Genomic DNA, 15,466 nt, shown 5'->3' with positions numbered 1-15,466 from the left:
TCTGTCCTCTCATCCGTTTACCTTGAAAAGTGTCACGGTTCGGGGCGCCGGATTCTGTCCCGGTTGCCCCTCTCCAGGCCAGCTCTCTGCTATGGCCCAGGAGTGCAGTGGAGGATGGCCCAAGTGTTTGGGCCCTGCACCCCATGGGAGACCAGGAGAAGCACCTGGCTCCTGCCTTGGGTTCAGTGCGGTGCGCCGGCTGCAGCGCGTGGGCCGCGGCGGCCATTGGAGGGTGAACCAACGGCAAAGGAAGACCTTTCTCTCTGTCTCTCTCACTGTCTACTCTGCCTGTCAAAAAAAAAAAAAAAAAAAGAAAAGTGTCACGCTGAAACCTAAAAATCTGATATCTGAAAACTTCTCTTTTTTTTTTTTTTGATAGGCAGAGTTAGTGTGAGAGAAAGAGAAAGGCCTTCCCTCCTCCGTTGGTTCACCCCACAAATGGCCACCACGGCGCTGCACCGATCCGAAGCCAGGAGCCAGGCGCTTCCTCCTGGTCTTCCATGCGGATGCAGGGCCCAAGCACTTGGGCCATCCTCCACTGCCTTCCCGGGCCACAGCAGAGAGCTGGCCTGGAAGAGGAGCAACCGGGACTAGAACCTGGGATGCTAGTGCTGCAGGCCGAGGATTAGCCAAGTGAGCCGCGGCACCGGCCTGAAGACTAACTTCTTTAACTCTGGTACCCTTTAGTTCGTGAACAAACAGCTGGCTCTCACGTTCCCCTTCGTGTGATGTCCGCGTATGTGGAGACAGGTACGTTGTTCTGCCCTGTGGCTGTGGGTCCAGGACAAGTGAATGGAGTTACTCATCTTACTCTTCAGGGGGGCTGTAGGAAGTTAGGTGTGGAGAGGTCCCCAGTATTAGGGGAAGAGGACAGCGTTTTGTTTCGGGGTCTTCCCATCCCTCTTTTATCCTGTCATTCTGCAGTTTCTGCTTCCAAAGAATGCACATCTGGAAGGGTTTGTACCCACTGAGGACTTGGGGTTCAGGGTTCCTAGGCTGTCTTTCAGGACTCAAATGAGCAGCAGCTCCTAAGGAGAGGGGCTCTCAGAGAGGGGCCTGTTACTCCTGCCTGATGCGCTCCCAAGTCCAGCTGGAACTGACTGGCTTCTGGAAGTGCGTGGATTCAGTAGCTTGGCACCTTGACTCCATCGCATACATAAGGTGACCTTAGACAACATGCCGGGCACTTGTGGGCCTGTTTCCTCACCATTACAACAATGCACAGCAGTGGACATAAAATGAGAACACACTGCCAAGCAGGGTACTAAAGCCCACTGGCGCAGACACTGGGCAGTCTGCCAGGTGAGGGACCTGGACCTGCGCAAGGCCGGGCTGTGGGATTTACCTCCGGGCCAGCTGCACAGGGAGTGGCTGGATGGTGCTCGCCCAATTCCAGTGACTTCCTGTGAAGACGAGCCTTCTGCTTTTCAAGCAGTGCCCACGTGTAACGTCATTAAAAACTGGAAGGAAGGCAGGGCAGGTCCCGCAGCTCAGAGAGTGGTCTTCCACTCGCTCCAGCTCGTCCAGGGACTTCACTCTCGGATCCGTCCTCCCTCACACGGCCGCAGGAGCCCTTCTGGCTTGAGCCCAAACTGCCCCTGAACTTGGAACAGTCCTCGCACTCTTGACTGCCTCATACATGAAAGCCAGTCCTACGAGGGATTCACCTTGGGCACTGGGAAGTGCACGTCGGCGAGTGGCACCTGGTGCTCCTAGGGAAACCACGGACCGTAGGTACTGCCGCTATTTGGATGAGATCCCCACCCCTCAGTGCCTATCGCTGTGTAACATTACCTCCAAAACTGTGAGCTCAGAACATTCTCGCTCAGCTCCTCTCTGGATGAGGAATTTGGGAGCTAACAGGCTGGCTGCTCTGGCTTAGTCAGCTGCCACATGTGGTCAAGTGTTGGCCAGGGCTGTGGCCACCCAAAAACCTGAGGCCTGAGGATCCACTTGCAGGGACGCTGTATTGGCCATTTTTTTAAAAAATATATATATTTTACTTACTTGAAAGAGTTACAGAGGAGAGACACAGAGCTTCCATCTGCTGTTTCATTCCCTAAATGGCCCTAGTGAGTAGGGCTGAGCCAGGCCAAAGCGAGGAGCTTCTTTCAGCTCTCCCACATAGGTACAGGGGCCTACACATTTGGCCCATCCTCTGCTGCTTTCCCAGGTGCATTAGCAGGGAGCTAGAGCAGAAGTGGAGCGGCTGGTCTCAAACTGGTGCCCACATGGGGTGTTGGCCTCACGCACAATGCCAGCCCTGGCCATTTTTTGTTTTCTGTCTTGATGTTTTGACATTGTGAGGGGCCCTTAAGACCCACAACTGAACCCCTCCCAGGGCCAGCTAAGGCCTAAAAATGGCTAACAGCTCACTTGGGAGAATGCCTCAAGTTCATGCAAGCCGCCATCCACTTCCCTTCACACACCGTCATTATTTCCCACCAGCCCTATGACCTGGAGCCTGCTGAAGTCACCCAGACCGACTGTAAAGTGTCTCTTGCGTCTTGCCTAGTCTTTCCCTTTGCTCTTCCCCTGCCAAAACCGAGGCTGCCCTGGGTGGCTCTGACCCCTTCCCTTGGGAAGTGCAATTAATATATTCTTTCAGTAGCATTGACTTCTCAGTGTCCTTCCTCAACTACCTCTGTTAATTAAAACCCCACAGGTACAGCTGAGACCAGCTCATTCCCATAGCTGGCAGAGTTGGTGGAAGCTGTTGGATAGAGGTCTTAGCATCTCACCACAGGCTGTATAAATCTTTTTTTTTAAAGATTTATTTATTTGAAAGTCAGAGTTACACGGAGGAGAGGCAGGGAGAGAGAGAGGTCTTCCATCTGCTGGTTCACTCCCCAATTGGCTGCAATGGCCGGAGCTGCGCGGATCCAAAGCCAGGAGCCAGGAGCTTCTTCCAGGTCTCCCATGTGGGTGCAGGGGCCCAAGGACTTGAGCCATCTTCTATTGCTTTCCCAGGCCATAGCAGAGAGCTGGATCCGAAGTGCAGCAGCTAGGACTCAAACCGGCGCCCATATGGGGATGCCAGCACTGCAGGTGGTGGCTTTACCCTCTAGGCCACAGTGCCTGCCCTCTCTCATGTAATTTCTAGAAAATGGTACTGAAAGTGAAAAACAGGATGTTGCATGGGTAGCATTGCAGTCAGAACCATCTGTGTTAACTTTTATCCCCCCAAAGCTCTGCAGCGTAGGAACTTTGTGGCCGTCTCTTCCTCCATGGTCTCAATTCTGCCTCACTAAGGTAGAGAGAGGTTAAATAGGTCATTCAAGGTCACTCAGCTAATGGGAGGCGGAGCTTGGACTCCGGGTCCAGAGAAGCGACCCTAACCACAGAGCTGTGCCCTCAGGACCCCAGCCTGGAGGGCTGAGAGCAGGGTGAAGATGTGGGGACAGCCCGGCGCCTGTATGGGATGCCCACACTGCAGGTGGCAGCTTTACCTGCTACACCACAGCACCAGCCCCCTTTTTCCTTCCTTCCCAAGAGAACAATTATGCCCCTTTTGTCCACCAGCCTATCCCCAAGCAAATACACTTGCTAATGCCATAGGTACAATGTAACCCAGCTGACAAAGAGGGACTAGGGAATACTGGATACAAAGTCCCAAGAACTCTCCCTTCTCCATCCATCAGCTTGTGGTCATTTATTTTTCCAATGAAAACAACTTTATTTGTGTTCCAAAACGTAAAGCCAGGGCACACCAGATACACAGGAACTCCACTGAGAAACGCTCTTCTGGTTCGTGTGTCCCCAGCGGAGTACATGCACATCCCTTAGTTCCAGTGTGCAACCCCTCCAGTTCCAACAATACACAGAATCTTGCAGCTACCTTCCCAGGGCTGGACCAGAACGACTGCTTGCCTGCCTGCTTGCCTGCCTGGGCTGTCGAGGGGCTCAGGCTGCACCTCTGTGCCAGAGCACTGCTATAGGTGCGAGGGCCCTGCACACATTTCTGCTAAGGGCAAGGATCAGAAATTGTCAGACGTGAGTTCAAGCTAAAAAACAATGTAGGGGCTGGCGCTGTGGCAGAGTGGGTAAAGCCACAGCCTGTGGTGCCAGCATGCTATATTGGCACTGGTTCAAGTCCACTTCCAATCCAGCCCCCTGCAAAGGCACCTGGGAAAGCAGAAGATGGCCCATGTGCTTGGGCCCCTGCACCCACGTGCAAGACCTGGAAGAAGCTCCTGGCTCCTGGCTTCAGATTGGCCCAGCTCCACCCATTGCAACCCTCTGAGTGAACCAGCAGATGGAAGACCTAACTAAAATAAATAAATCTTAAAAAAAAAAAAAGTGACAAGGCTAGGATAAAAGAGATGGGCAATTCTAGAGATCTGAATTAAGACTAGGGGAAAGGGGCCAGAGCTGTGGTATAGTAGGTAAAGCCTCCACCTGCGGTGCCGGCGTCCCACATGGTCATCAGTTCAGAGTCCTGACTGCTTCATTTCTGATCCAGCTCTCTGCTATGGCCTGGGGAAGCAACAGAAGATGGCCCAAGTCCTTGGGCTTCTGCACTTGCATGGGAGTCCCGGAAGAAGCTCCTGGCTTCATGTCGGCCCAGCTCCAGCTGTTGCGACCATGTGGGGAGTGAACCAGCAGATGGAAGACTCCCTCTCTGCCCCTGCCTCTCTGTAACTCTTTCAAATAAAATAAATCTTTAAACGGCCAGCGCCGTGGCTTAACAGGCTAATCCTCTGCCTTGCGGCGCCGGCACATCGGGTTCTAGTCCCGGTTGGGGCACCGGATTCTATCCCGGTTGCCCCTCTTCCAGGCCAGCTCTCTGCTGTGGCCTGGGAAGGCAGTGGAGGATGGCCCAAGTCCTTGGGCCCTGCACCCGCATGGGAGACCAGGAGAGGCACCTGGCTCCTGGCTTTGGATCAGCGCGATGCGCCGTCCGCAGCGGCCATTGGAGGGTGAACCAACGGCAAAAAGGAAGACCTTTCTCTCTGTCTCTCTCTCTCTCTCTCACTATCCACTCTGCCTGTCAAAAAAAAAAAAAAAAAAAAAAAAAAAAAAAGACTAGGATGAGGAAAAGCAAGTACAATAAAGGGATAGGAGGTACCAAGAACTCCAGACAGCAGCAGGTTTGGAGTGTTTAACAAACAAAATAAGAAACCCTGAACAAAGATGGAAATTGCAGGGGGCCAACAGGACAGGCAGTGAAGGCCCCTAGAAACAGGGAAAAGCGCCCTGCGGACGTTTCTTCAGGAGCTGAATACAAATCTATGGCCTCTCTGAAGGCTTCCAGAGCAGTGGGAAGTGAGCTGACACTCCAAAGTAGGCTGGGGGCCGGCCCTGTGGCATAGCAGGTAAGGCTGCCGCCTGCAGTGCCGGCATCCCATGTGGGTGCTGGTTCAAGACCCAGCTGCTCCACTTCCGATCCAGCTCCCTGCTATGGCCTGGGAAAGCAGTGGAGGATGGCGCAAGTCCTTGGGCCCCTGTACCCACGTGGGAGACCTAGAAGAAGCTCCTGGCTCCTGGCTTCAGATCAGCGCAGCTCTGGCTGTTGTGGCGATTTGGGGAGTGAACCAGCAGATGGAAGACCTTTCTCTATGAAACTTTCAAATAAATTAAAAGAAAAAAAAAAAAGGCCGGATTCCAGGAGCCCTGCCCCACCCTGCTCCTAAGATTTTATAAGTGGGCCCTTGCTTCCATTTAGGTGTAGGATAGATTGTTTTCTTCTTAAGGATTTATTTCTTTATCTGAAAGTAAGGGAGAGGAAGACAGATTTTCCTTCTGCTGGTTTACTCCCCAAATGGCTGCAACAGCAGTGCTGGGCCAGGCTGAAGCCAAGAGTCATCTGGGTCTCCCATGTGGTTCTGCTGCTTTGCCAGATGCATTAGCAGGGAGCTGGATTGGAAGCCAAGCAGCTGGGAGTTGAACCGGTGTTCAAATGGGATGCCAGCATCGCAGGTGTTGGTCTTAACCTGCTACACCACAATGCTGGCCCCAAAGATGGATTCTTTTTTTTTTTTTTTTAAGATTTATTTATTTGAAAGACAGAGTTACAGAGGGGGGGGGGGGATCTTCCATCTGCTGGTTCACTCCCCAGATAGCTGCCAACGGCTGGAGCTGAGCTGATCCGAAGACAGAAGCCAGGAGCTTCTTTCGGATCTCCTATGTGGGAACAGGGGCCCGAGCACTTGAGCCATCTTCCACTGTTTTCCCAGGCCATAGCAGAGAGCTGGATCAGAAGAGCAGCAGCTGGGACTGAACCAGTGCCCATATGGGATGCCAGCGCTTCAGGACAGGGCTTTAACCCCCTGTGCCACAGAGCTGGCCCCCAAAGCTGGATTCTTAAGCTCCCCTCTTCCAAGTTATTTGTCTTCTGGATTAAGATTCTAAAAGTATGTACACAACAGAACACTACCTGTTACCCCATCCACAAGTAAATAGAACTGCTCCAGTAGGCACAGCACAGGCCTCAGCAGGACAGGGTGCTGCCTACTGGAGTAGGTGCACAGGCCCAAATATGTATCATCTATCCTCACTAATTTGACCATTATTGTACTGTTAATTGAACCGTAAAAGGAAATTTCTACAGCTAAGGTTACTGGGCTCTTAGGTAGATAACAGGCAGGGGAGGGCCATGTGCGCCATGGCACACTAGGTTAATCCTCCACCTGCGGCACCAGCATCCCATATGGGCACCAGTTCTAGTCCCGGTTGCTCCTCTTCCAGTCCTGCTCTCTGCTGTGGCCTGGGATAGCAGTGGAGAGGATGGCCCAAGTGCTTGGGCCCCTGCACCCACATAGGAGATCCGGAGAAAGCAGTTCTGGCCGTGGCAGCCATTTGGGGAGTGAACCAATGGAAGGAAGACCTTTGTCTCTGTCAAAAATAAATAAAAATCTTGGCCGGCGCTGTGGCTTAACAGGCTAATCCTCCGCCTTGCGGCGCCAGCACACCGGGTTCTAGTCCCAGTTGGGGGCGCCGGATTCTATCCCGGTTGCCCCTCTTCCAGGCCAGCTCTCTGCTATGGTCCGGGAAGGCAGTGGAGGATGGCCCAGGTCCTTGGGCCCTGCACCCCATGGGAGACCAGAAGCACCTGGCTCCTGCCATTGGATCAGCGCGCTGCGGCCATTGGCGGGTGAACCAACGGCAAAGGAAGACATTTCTCTCTGTCTCTCTCTCACTGTCCACTCTGCCTGTCAAAAAAAAAAAAAGCTCCTGGTTTCAGATCAGCTCAGCTGTTATACCCTAGTCTACATGGGTGGAGTCATGCAATATTTGTAAAAAAATAAATAAATTAAAATCTTAAAAAAAAAAAAAAAAAAAAGAGGCAGGGAAGCTGGCTGTGGCTTCACAATATCAATCCTGCACATGGGGGCCGGCACTGTGGCGCAGTGGGCTAAAGCCCTGGCCAGAAGCACCCGCATCCCATATGGATGCTGGTTCTAGTCCTGGCTGCTCCTTTCAGATCCCGCCTCCTTGTTATTGCCTGGGAAAGCAGTAGAAAGGCCCAAGTCCTTGGGCCCCTGCACCCACGTGGGAGACCTGGAAGAAGCTCTTGGCTCCTGGCTTTGGATCAGTGCAACCCCAGCCATTGCGGCCATCTGGGGAGTGAATCAGTGGATAGAAGACCTAACTCTTTCAAATAAATAAAATAAATTTTTAAAAAAGAATAAAAATCCTGCCTGGGAATGAAGTCTGCAACACTGGCTCTGTGGGTGACTTCCCCCAGGGGACAGGCGGCAATGTCTGGACACATTTTCAATGGTGTGATTCTGCTGCCGCCTAATGAGTAGAGGCCAAGGAGGCTGCTGAACACCCACCACAGGCTGCCCCTGTAGAAAGGTTTAACCGGCACCACCGGCACCACGTGTCAAGTGACCGAGTCTGAACTGCCAAATCCAAACTACTGGGCAGGGGGTGGCTTCTCCGTTGTTTTAAGTTTTACTCTAGTAATGCTGCCTTTCTTAATTTGAATATTAACTGGGTACCTACTAAGAATCAGACACTTTCACACTTTCTTTAAATCGGAAATATGAATATATTTTTATTAAGATCTCACAATGAATGACGTTAGCACTGTTGCGATAAAGAATCCATGACCCATGGTGGCAGGAGAGCTCCCAGCCAGTGCCCACTGAAGATGGCCCCGTTCAGAGAGGATGTTTCCTCGGATTCCACCAGCTGCACTGTGGCTTCCAGCGACACCTCCATGACTTTCCCAGAATCCTTCATTCCAGCACCAGCTGACCCTGTGCCACTCCTGACTCCTTCAAGTCCTAGGTCAAAGGCCTTGTCTCATTCAGCCAGCCACATGGAGTCCCATGCCACCCTCAAGGTTGAGGACACAATGTCACACCAGAAGCAAACACCAGGGGTACATGAGTATGCAGTGCTTGGACATGAGCCTAACAACCTCAGAGAATCCATGCTTTCTTCCCAGTCATACACGATCCCCTAGAGAGCAAAGGAAGCTTCTCACTCATGTTTACAGGTACGGAAGGATTCCGTATGCCAGGCACAGGGACACCAGGTGGCCGGTGTTCACTCCCAGGATCCCCCGCACACAGCAGGAGGTCAGAGCCTGAAAGGAACCAGCTCTGCCTCTCGGCTCAGCCCCGGCTCTCTGGCCCCTCCGGCCTCTGAGGGCCACCTCACTGCATTATTCACGAGGGGGACAGGGTGGCAGGGAGATGGGGAGACAACCCTGTAAACAAAATACAAAAATGCAGAGACCAGGCTTCATACTACGGTATTTTATAATAGAAAGCAGCTGAAAATGCTACACTGACAGACACTATGATACAGGGCCTCAGGCTCGGGGCGGGGGGGTCAGCCGGAGGGCGCGGTTACACCAAGAGCCTCTCGATGGACTGCTGAATGGACTGGATCTGCTGCTTCAGTTGTGACCCCTCTTTGATGGTGACGGAACAGGCGATGACAGGCCTCGAGACGCCACAGGCCCGGCCCAGGGCCTGCTTGGAGCGCACAAACACGTAGGGCACGTTCTTGTCCTCACACAGCAGCGGGAGATGCAAGATGATCTCCAGAGGCTCGGCGTCTGCGGCCATCACGATGAACTCCGAGATGCCCCTGTTGAGGGTCTTGGTGGCTGTGGAGACAGGGACGAGAGGCGAATGGGTGAAGTGGGGCTTGTGCAGGGCAGTCTCCAGGGAACTGAATGACAGGTCCAAGAACACTGGGCAGAGCACCTGGCACCAGCAAGTCTGGAGCAGCCGGGTGTGATACGGGACGCCAACACCAGTGAACCCGTCATCTTCAACGCCTTTCTCAAGCCTCCCATTAAACCCATCACTCGTCTTCAAACACGACCCGAACCTGACCACTTCCTCACTTTGCTCTGCTACCACTTGTCCAGGGGACCACCATCTCCTGCTTGGCCAAGTGCAATGGCACCCACAGGGCACCCACAGGCCCGGCCAGCACACAGCACGCCCACGCGAGCGGACACCAAGGACTCAGCTCTCGGCTCCAACTCCACCTCCCCAGAACACTCCATCTAGAAGACCCCACCACGCCCACGCCCTCCCCCTTACCCTACTTTACTTCCTCTCTAGCTCCTACTAGAATGCGACCTCCAAGAAGGCAGGGACTTAACTTGCTCACCACAGCACCACCAGCATACAGACGTGTGCCCGGTACACAGAAGGCGATTCATAAATGGGCACACGAGTATCTGGAACTGAGACAGAGGCATGGGAAGCTGCTGCTCCTCCCTCCCTAACTCCCCGCGAGCACATTATTTGAACCGAAGCAGATGACACCAAGCTTCGAGGACCCGAGGTACCTCTGGGCCAGCGCCGTGCAAGGAACAGCAAAAGGAAAAAGATGGTCCTGTCGGCGAGTCCACATCTACCTGAGGAGCCAAAACTCACACCCTCGCCTAGCCAGGCTGACCTGGGCGGCCGCGTGAGAACAGAGACCTCGCAGGAGAGCGAGAGGAGCTCCCCTCCGCTGGGCCTGCTCTGCCAGGCTCTGCGGCCGTAGGGTGAAGAGCAGAGGCCATGGACTGTCGGCTTCATCTTTTCCAGCTACACGGGGAAAACCCATTCCAATGGTTCTGCTCAGTCTCACATCCAGTGGTTCAGTGAGCATCTCCAAAGACAAAACAGCTCCCACCGCAAACTACTTCGCCCCTGGCTAAAGAAGACCGTCCTGTGTCCCCTCTGCCACATGTAAGCATTCCACTAAGAAATCACTGGTCTCTTTCTTTAAAAACAAACGAACACACTCGCACAAAAGCAATGTTTCTGAGAGCCAAATGAGTGTTAGTTACTCATGATGGCTCTGGGGAAGCCACAAAGTTAATACAGTCTCGACCAAGTGTCTGTTCAGCAAAGTGACATAAAGAGAAAAAAAACCGAGACCATTCGTCTTCAGCATTCAATGCCCAAACGCAGCTCTAAGTCCCCGCGTTGGTTATAGTCAAGAGTATTCAGCCTCCCCTCTCACTGGACATCTGGACCAGAGGCCGGAGAGCCAGGTGCCTTCGACACTGCCCAGAGCACCAGGGCGGCCTTACCCTCGTTGGCCCCTTTCCGAAGCTGCTTGTAGTTACACGACTGCTGAACCAGGTCCAGGAGCTTCTTGGTGAGGTGGGCATCTGCAAGGGGGTAGGCTTTTGGATTCACATCAGCTTCAGTCTGTGGAGGAAGCAAGAGAGTGATAACATGGCCTGCAGACCTGTAGCGTGGAAAACCAAAATATATGTAAGGCTAAAAAGGAGTCAGTAACTATACAGCCCAATACTGTATACAAACCCATGTGTGTTTTTATTTACCACTCTTTAGCCTAATGTTTGGTAAATTTACAACAAATGGATCATAAATGGGCTCCTATGATTCAACATCCATTGAGTTACACCAGGTAACCTTTAAATCCAAATTCCCATATTCAATCCCAAATTTACTCAATCAAAATTAAGGGATAATCTACTATATACAGTAGAAAGTTCTCTCCACTCCCCCTCCCCTGTGCAAATCTTTCTATCCTCAGTGAGAACTCTGGTTTCCAACACCAGGTATTTTTATCAGGGTGAGTAATAAACAGCAGTTAAGTTGTCAGGGTCCCAGAACACCTGGGTTCAAACCCTGGCCCCATTCCTGATGCCAGTTTCCTGCTAACATGCATCCAGAGAGAGCAGCAACAGCTTGAGCAGCTGAGGAGTCTGTTACCCACTGGGGAGAGCCGGGCTGACTTCCCAGCTCCTGGCTCTGGCCTGGCCCAGTCCTGGCTATTACGGGCATTTGGGAGAGTGAACCAGCAGCTGTTTCTCTGCCTTCCAAAACCAATTTTTTTCTCCTTTCACTTACTCTACCCTACAGTATGCAAAAATGGTTTCTGAATTGCTATAGGCAATACCACTTCTACCAACAAACTCACCAAGGTCAAAATTTCTTTTTGCTTTTAGGATATATTCTACCAAAGAATCCAGTGAAAGTTCTGTTTGAAAGTTATTCAAGGGGCCAGCGCTGTGGCACACAGTTGTTAAAGCCCCAGCCTGTAGTGCCGGCATCCCATATGGGCACCAGTTCGAGTCCTGGCTGTTCCACTTCTGATGCAGCTCTCTGCTGTGGCCTGGGAAAGCAGCAGATGGCCCAAGTCCTTGGGCTCCTGCACTCGCATGGAAAATCCAGAGAAAGCTCCTGGCTTTGGATCAGCTCAGCTCTGGCCATTGCAGTCATTTGGGGAGTGAACCAGCAGACAGAAGACATCTTTCTCTCTGCCTCTCTGTAACCCTGCCTTTCAAATAAATAAAAAATCTAAAAAAAAAAAAAAAAAAAAAAAAAAAAAGTTTATGAAAAGTAGAATTAAAAAGATAAGCCTACTCTGGTGCAAAAATTTCTGAGATCCATACATATGGTTTTTTCATAATATGCTTTTTCTTTTTTAAACGATTTTTTAAAATTTTTTGACAGGCAGAGTGGACAGTGAGACAGACAGAAAGAAAGGTCTTCCTTTTGCCGTTGGTTCACCCTCCAATGGCCGCCGCATCGCACTGATCTGAAGCCAGGAGCCAGGTGCTTCTCCTGGTCTCCCATGGGGTGCAGGGCCCAAGGACTTGGGCCATTTTCCACTGCTTTTCCCAGGCCATTAGCAGGGAGCTAGATCAGAAGTGGAACAGCTGGGATTTGAACCAGTGCCCATATGGGATTCTAGCATTGCAGGTGGTGGCTTTACCTGCTATACCACAGCACCAGCCCTGAAAAGTCTGAATTCCCAGGTGCTTGAGATCTGGCTGTTGTGGCCATTTGAAAAGTGAGCCAGTGGATGAAAGATCTCTGTCACTCTGCTCTTCAAATAAATTAATTTAAAAAAATCAAACTTCTCACGACTTGACTAAACAACAAAAAAATAAAATAAAATAAAAATGGAGTCACCCATACTATATGGGCACTGGTTTGAGTCCTAGCTGCTCCACTTCAGATCCAGCTCCCTGTTGATATGCTTGGGAAAGCAGCAAAAGATGGCCTAGTGCTTGGGCCCTTGTCACTCATGGGAGACCTGAATAGTTTCTGGCTCCTGGTTATGGCCTGGTCCAACCTTGGCCATTGTGGCCATTTGGGGAATGAACCAGCAGATGAAGATCAATCCCTTTCTGTAACTCTTTCAAATAAGTAAATAAATCTTTGGAAAAAAAATTCATTTATTTCAGAGGCAGAGAGCGTGAATGCCCCATTCGCTGGCTCACTCCCTGAATGAGAGAGCTCAATGCAGGTCCTCCATGTGGACAGTGGGGACCCATTTACCTGGACCCTAACTGCTGCCTCCCAGGGTCTGCATTAACAGGAAGCTGGAAACAACGCCAAGGGTGGGCACTGAACCCAGGCGCTCCAGCGTGGGATGCGGGCATATTAAGTGTCAGGATAACGCCTGCCACGTTGTACTCTCATATTTCTATTCCTTCCCTGGTTACCTGAGAAATCACACGTGCCCGTAACTTATCAGAATCTAATGCTCAACAGCACACCACCCTCTTCCCAAATAAGGGATTCAACACCTCAGATCCAATCGCTCCTCACATGAGTACTCCCACGCCTTCCAACAACCCACCTCTGAACACTAGGATTCTCAACTCTCCATAAACATCAAATCACGAAGATGAAGACCTCAGGACCCAGAACAGAAACCTTTACCTTTTAGCATCAGTCACCAGAAGTGACTGGACTCTAAACCAAGTTACCCAGCTTACAAACACGAATGCAAACTTGCCAACGTGCATTTACTCCTCGTTTGTTGTCGGTCCAAGGGGTAAACGAGCCAGTGAAATCACACGACTAGCCAATTTAAATCCCTATGCACCAGACAGCCCAAACCGACCACGTTTTGATTTAACACAGCCACGCCCCATGACATTTGAGTTTCTCCTCAACGATCAACCTCACACACCTCTGTGGTCCCACTGAACCGTAATGGAGCTGGAAAGTGCCCAGGCCCAGCGATCCTGTAACCCTAGCAACACTGCAGCCATCGCAGGCGAGGTATCTGTGGTGATGCTGACGTAGGAACCACCTGGCTGAAGCATTTACCACACTCTGTATTACTGTAGAGGGATCTCCTTCCACTTGGGCCACGCGGAGCAACTGCCCTAAACCGCCCGGTCTGTGCAGGACTCCGCGCAATTCCCAGAACCCGGAGAGTGCCGGCGCTCGCTCGCCCTGCCGGCCTCGGGGCTGCACGTTTACAGCGCACTTAATCCTGATGGGGTCCTCACGCCCACAGGGGCGGCTGTTCCCACTGTACAGCGCAGGTAAACTGCAGAGTTCAACCCGAGATCACGCGATCCCAAACCCTGGCTCAGACACACGCGCCCCGAGACGAGGGGCGGGAAGTGAGGAGGGCGCGTGGGGGAGGAAGCCCCGCAGGGACCCGAGCTCCCCTGGAGTGCCTGAACCCCACGAGGGACTCCGCTTCCGGACCAAGGGCCGACCCGAGCTGGCTACAGCACCGCCGCGACCCGGACTCCCGCCCAACGATTGGTAGCGGGAGCTTAGAGCAGCTGCACGTGGCGGCCAGGCTGGGGGCGAGGTCACTCCAGCTCCCCGCCGCCCCCAGGCGCCAGGGGCCCCGTTAATCCCCGGCACACGTGCCCGCGGCCGGCACTGGGCGCGGACCCGAGGGAGAACTCCGTCTCCGGAGCCCAGCACCGGGAAGGGGCGGGCTGGGTAGAAGGCGGTGACCCAGAGCCCAGGCGGCCAAGCCATGCCCTAGAGATCGTAGAAGACAAGGAAAAGGAGAAGAGAAAGGAACCATTAAAAAAAAAAAAAATCCAACTTTCCACCATCGCCCACGTGGGCTCCTGCCCAGGCTCTGCGCCCTGGCTGGCTCACCCGAGGCCTCCGGCCGCGGGAGCGGACAGCCGCGAACACCGCCCACGCCGCGGCCGGCCCCTGAGCTTCCCGGGTTCTAGCGCGGGGCCGGGCTGCCGGGTTCCAACCCGGGCCGAGCGGCCCAGCCCGCACTCCGGCCTCCCGGCAGCCCGGCGAGCGAGCCGGAACCCCGGGGCCGCCCACCCCGGCCCGCAGGCCCGCCGCACGCACTCACCATGGCTGCGGCTCCGCGGGCTCGCCACTCGCGACCAGCAGCCGCCGACGTCAGAGAAGAAGCCGGAAGTGGCGCCCAGGCGCGGCCGGAAGCGGAAGTGGCGTCACACGAGCGGCGGCCTCGGCCGCTAGGGGGCACCGTCGCGGAAGCGGCCTCCAGCTCGCGGGGCGCCCCATGCTTGCGGTTTTTATTAGCGTTTTATAAATTTTGGGCAGAAAGTGAGTTAATCAGCGAAGAGAAGGGGTTTGACGAAGTAAAGGGCGACAGGTTTTACCGCTCCAGCGTTGTCTTTCCGACCCCACACCGTGAGGGGACGTAAATTACAGGCAGTTTATTTATTTTTTATTTATTTGAAAGAGTTACACAGAGAGGAGAGTCAGAGAGAGAGAGAGAGAGAGAGAGGTCTTCCATCCGCTGGTTCACTCCCCAGATGGCCACAACGGCCGGAGCTGTGCCCATCTGGAGCCAGGAGCCAGGAGCTTCTTCCGGGTCTCCGGCGTGGGTGCAGGGGCCCAGGGATTAGGCCATCTCCACTGCTTTCCCGGGCCACAGCAGAGAGCTAATGGGAAGTGGAGCAGCTGAGTCTCGAACCGGCACCCATATGGGATGCCAGCGCTTCAGGCTAGGGTATTAACCCACTGTGCCACAGCGCCGGCCCCACAATTTCTTTTTTTGTTTGTTTGTTTGTTTCTTTTTTTCTTTTTTTGACAGGCAGAGTGGACAGTGAGGGAGACAGAGAGAAAGGTCTTCTTTTCGTTGGTTCATCTCCCAATGGCCGCTGCGGCCGGTGCACTGCGGCCGGTGCACCGCGCTGATCTGAAGCCAGGAGCCAGGTGCTTCTCCTGGTCTCCCATGTGGGTGCAGGGCCCAAGGACCTGGGCCATCCTCCACTGTCTTCCTGGGCCATAGCAGAGAGCTGGACTGGAAGAGGGGCAACCGGGACAGA

General features: G+C 53.2%; 1 protein-coding gene across 1 annotated transcript; it reads right to left on the bottom strand.

Annotated features, from left to right (window-relative positions):
• Positions 1-8,696: 8,696 nt before the first annotated feature.
• Positions 8,697-14,596, bottom strand: SNU13 (small nuclear ribonucleoprotein 13). The gene is made up of 3 exons (XM_062202773.1): positions 14,521-14,596; positions 10,499-10,619; positions 8,697-9,067 (listed from the first exon to the last, which is right to left on the bottom strand). The coding sequence occupies exons 1-3, from the start codon at positions 14,521-14,523 to the stop codon at positions 8,805-8,807; spliced, it is 387 nt and encodes a 128-aa protein (XP_062058757.1). The 5' UTR covers positions 14,524-14,596; the 3' UTR covers positions 8,697-8,804.
• Between the last annotated feature and the right edge of the window lie 870 nt (positions 14,597-15,466).

This window comes from Lepus europaeus, chromosome 10, assembly GCF_033115175.1.
Source record: "Lepus europaeus isolate LE1 chromosome 10, mLepTim1.pri, whole genome shotgun sequence".
Taxonomy (NCBI): Eukaryota; Metazoa; Chordata; class Mammalia; order Lagomorpha; family Leporidae; genus Lepus; species Lepus europaeus.
Note: the sequence above shows the minus strand (reverse complement) of the source record. Positions and strands in the feature narration are given on the sequence as shown.